The following is a 2,500-nucleotide window of genomic DNA, read 5'->3' on the forward strand; positions in this document are numbered from 1 at the left end:
TCCTCTGGTCTGAGTCCGTTTTCGGGTCCAAGTAAACGAGTAAATTTCTGCTGCTTAACTAGCACACCGCAAAATGCCAGTAAATAAAATAATAAATAATAATAACTAACAGTACAGTTTTTTTTCCATAGAAAGCTATCTTATTTGTATATTAATTGTATTTAAAAAGATTTTGGTTGGATCGTTGCATCGCTTAATGGTTTCATTTTTATGTTAGAGTGCAACTTGCAAGAGAAATCGTAATCCATCATTTGGGAAATGCCTTGCGTTCCTAGAAAAATGATAAAAATTGCGCTCTAAAATGCACCGATTTTTAAATTGAAATTTGAAGAAGAAAAAAATTTACGGTGCATAAACGGTTTACTGGGAAATGGCATTTATTTACTTTCATTTGGCGGCATGCTAGATGAGCAGCAGAAATTTCCTTGGTATGTCAAGTGTTTAGTTCCTGTTGGAAGCTGGCTAGATACAACATGCAACTGGTTACTTGATGATCCAATGTTTAGTTGGAGCAAAACTGTTTACTTACCGTAGAAGTATAGCCTACTTGTTTACTTCGGCTCGAAAATGGTGTATTGGACCGTATCCATTTATTCTTCCCCTCCTACCAGTACCACCCAAGATTGCTCCTTTTTCGTTCGGCGAGGAACCCATGAACTATGGCGAGTCGGCATCGGTAACCTGTAACATCATATCCGGCGATTTACCGATCGACATCGAGTGGTTCTTCAATGGTAAACCATTGTCGCGGTATCACCACGAGCTGGACAAGCTAAAGGTGGCCGACTTCGGGAAGCGCACCAAGGCGCTGTCGATCGATGAGGTCGATGCACGGTACGCTGGTCTGTACAGCTGCAAGGCAACCAACGTGGCCAGTTCGGTCGAGTACAGCCACGAGCTGATAGTGAACGGTCCGTACCAAATGGCGGGGATCACACTTGTTTCGTTTCGTTTCGTATCCCATATCCCATCCCCACGATAGAGCAAGTTGTCGGTGAGAAGTCGATATAACTTCGGAATTCCTCATCTTGTGATGCGACTCCATTGTGTGTTACAGTTCCGCCCAAGATAGCACCGTTCACGTTCGGCGATGAACCACTGAACTATGGCGACTCGGCGCTGATCTACTGCAGCATTACGTCGGGCGATTTCCCGATCCGGATCCAGTGGTACCTGAATGAGCTTCCGGTGGACCAGCTCGATCCGTTCTATAACATCAACCAGGCGGACTTTGGCAAACGGGCGAAAGCCCTGTCGATCGACGGTGTCAACGAGCGGCACGTCGGCAACTATACCTGCCGTGCCACGAACCACGCCGAAATGGCGTCCTTCTCGGCCGTACTAAATGTTAATGGTTAGGGACCGATCGACCGATCGACGGGGCGAAGTCCACCGGCTTGCAGTTTTCTTCCTTTGCTTCCTCATGCCTCCCTCGTTAACAGTCCTCGTCTTCCTGTAACTTCCGTTTCTCTCGTGTGCAGCACCCCCCAAGATAGCGCCGTTCGTGTTCGGTGAGGATGCGCTCAACTATGGCGATTCGGCCTCGGTCCAGTGTAGCGTCATCTCCGGTGATATGCCGATCATGATCGAATGGTACTTTAATGGGGCCTCCATCTCGGTCGCACCGTTCAGCGACAGTGTGAGCATTGCCGACTTTGGCCGCCGTACGAAGGCACTCGCGATCGACGGTGTCGATGAGCGGTACGCCGGCAACTATACCTGCCGGGCGACCAATCGTGCCAGCTCGACCACACACACGGCCGAGCTGATAGTGAATGGTTTGCACACACACGCACACATATGTGTTTTTGATACGCTTTGTCCCCCCTTTCCGTCCCCTTCCCGCCCTCTCGTTGATACCATCGTCTAACTCCTCGATTCCTGTCCGATTCAAGTTCCACCCAAGATACTGCCGTTCAGCTTTGGTGCCGATCCGATGAACCACGGCGATTCGGCATCGATCCAGTGCAGCGTAATTTCGGGCGATTTCCCGATCATGATCGAATGGTTGTACGAGAGCCGGCCGATCAGTACGATCGACAGCCTGCACGGCATTACGGCACTGGCGTTCGGCAAGCGGGCACGAGCGCTCAGCATAGAGGGGATCACTGGAAGCCACGCGGGCAACTATACGTGCCGCGCTTCGAACGCTGCCGGTGTGACGGAACACACGGAGCAGCTGATCGTGAACGGTAGTACCGATCGATAAACTGCCAACCAAAACTGATCCTTTGCTCTCCCTTCTCTTTCTCTTTCTCTCTTGCTCTCTCCCATTCAAAGTCCCTCCCAAAATATCCCTCATCAACACGGGCGATAATCCGACGTTTGTCGACGAGTTCTTCCAGATCATCTGCACGGTCGTGCACGGTGATCTGCCGGTTGACTTCGAGTGGTTGTTCAACGGGGAGGTGAACCTGCAGTCGAAACACGTACCGGGCATCAGGATCGAAACGCGCAAGCGCGGCAGTACGCTGAGCATCGAGGCGGTACGGGGTGATCA

The 2,500-nt window shown here is 50.6% G+C and overlaps 1 protein-coding gene across 11 annotated transcripts in view; it reads left to right on the top strand.

The window, feature by feature from the left end:
• Positions 1 to 2,500, top strand: part of LOC125957810 (Down syndrome cell adhesion molecule-like protein Dscam2) — a 61,029-nt gene that overhangs the window by 39,108 nt on the left and 19,421 nt on the right. The window contains exon 11 of one of the 11 annotated variants that reach the window (XM_049690791.1): positions 612 to 911. The exons of the other annotated variants lie outside the window; for them this stretch is intronic. Within the exon in view, the coding sequence (XP_049546748.1) occupies positions 612 to 911 (300 nt within the window). The remainder of the gene's footprint in view (positions 1 to 611; positions 912 to 2,500) is intronic. 11 annotated transcript variants of the gene reach the window in all.

This window comes from Anopheles darlingi, chromosome 3, assembly GCF_943734745.1.
Source record: "Anopheles darlingi chromosome 3, idAnoDarlMG_H_01, whole genome shotgun sequence".
NCBI classification, from domain to species: domain Eukaryota; kingdom Metazoa; phylum Arthropoda; class Insecta; order Diptera; family Culicidae; genus Anopheles; species Anopheles darlingi.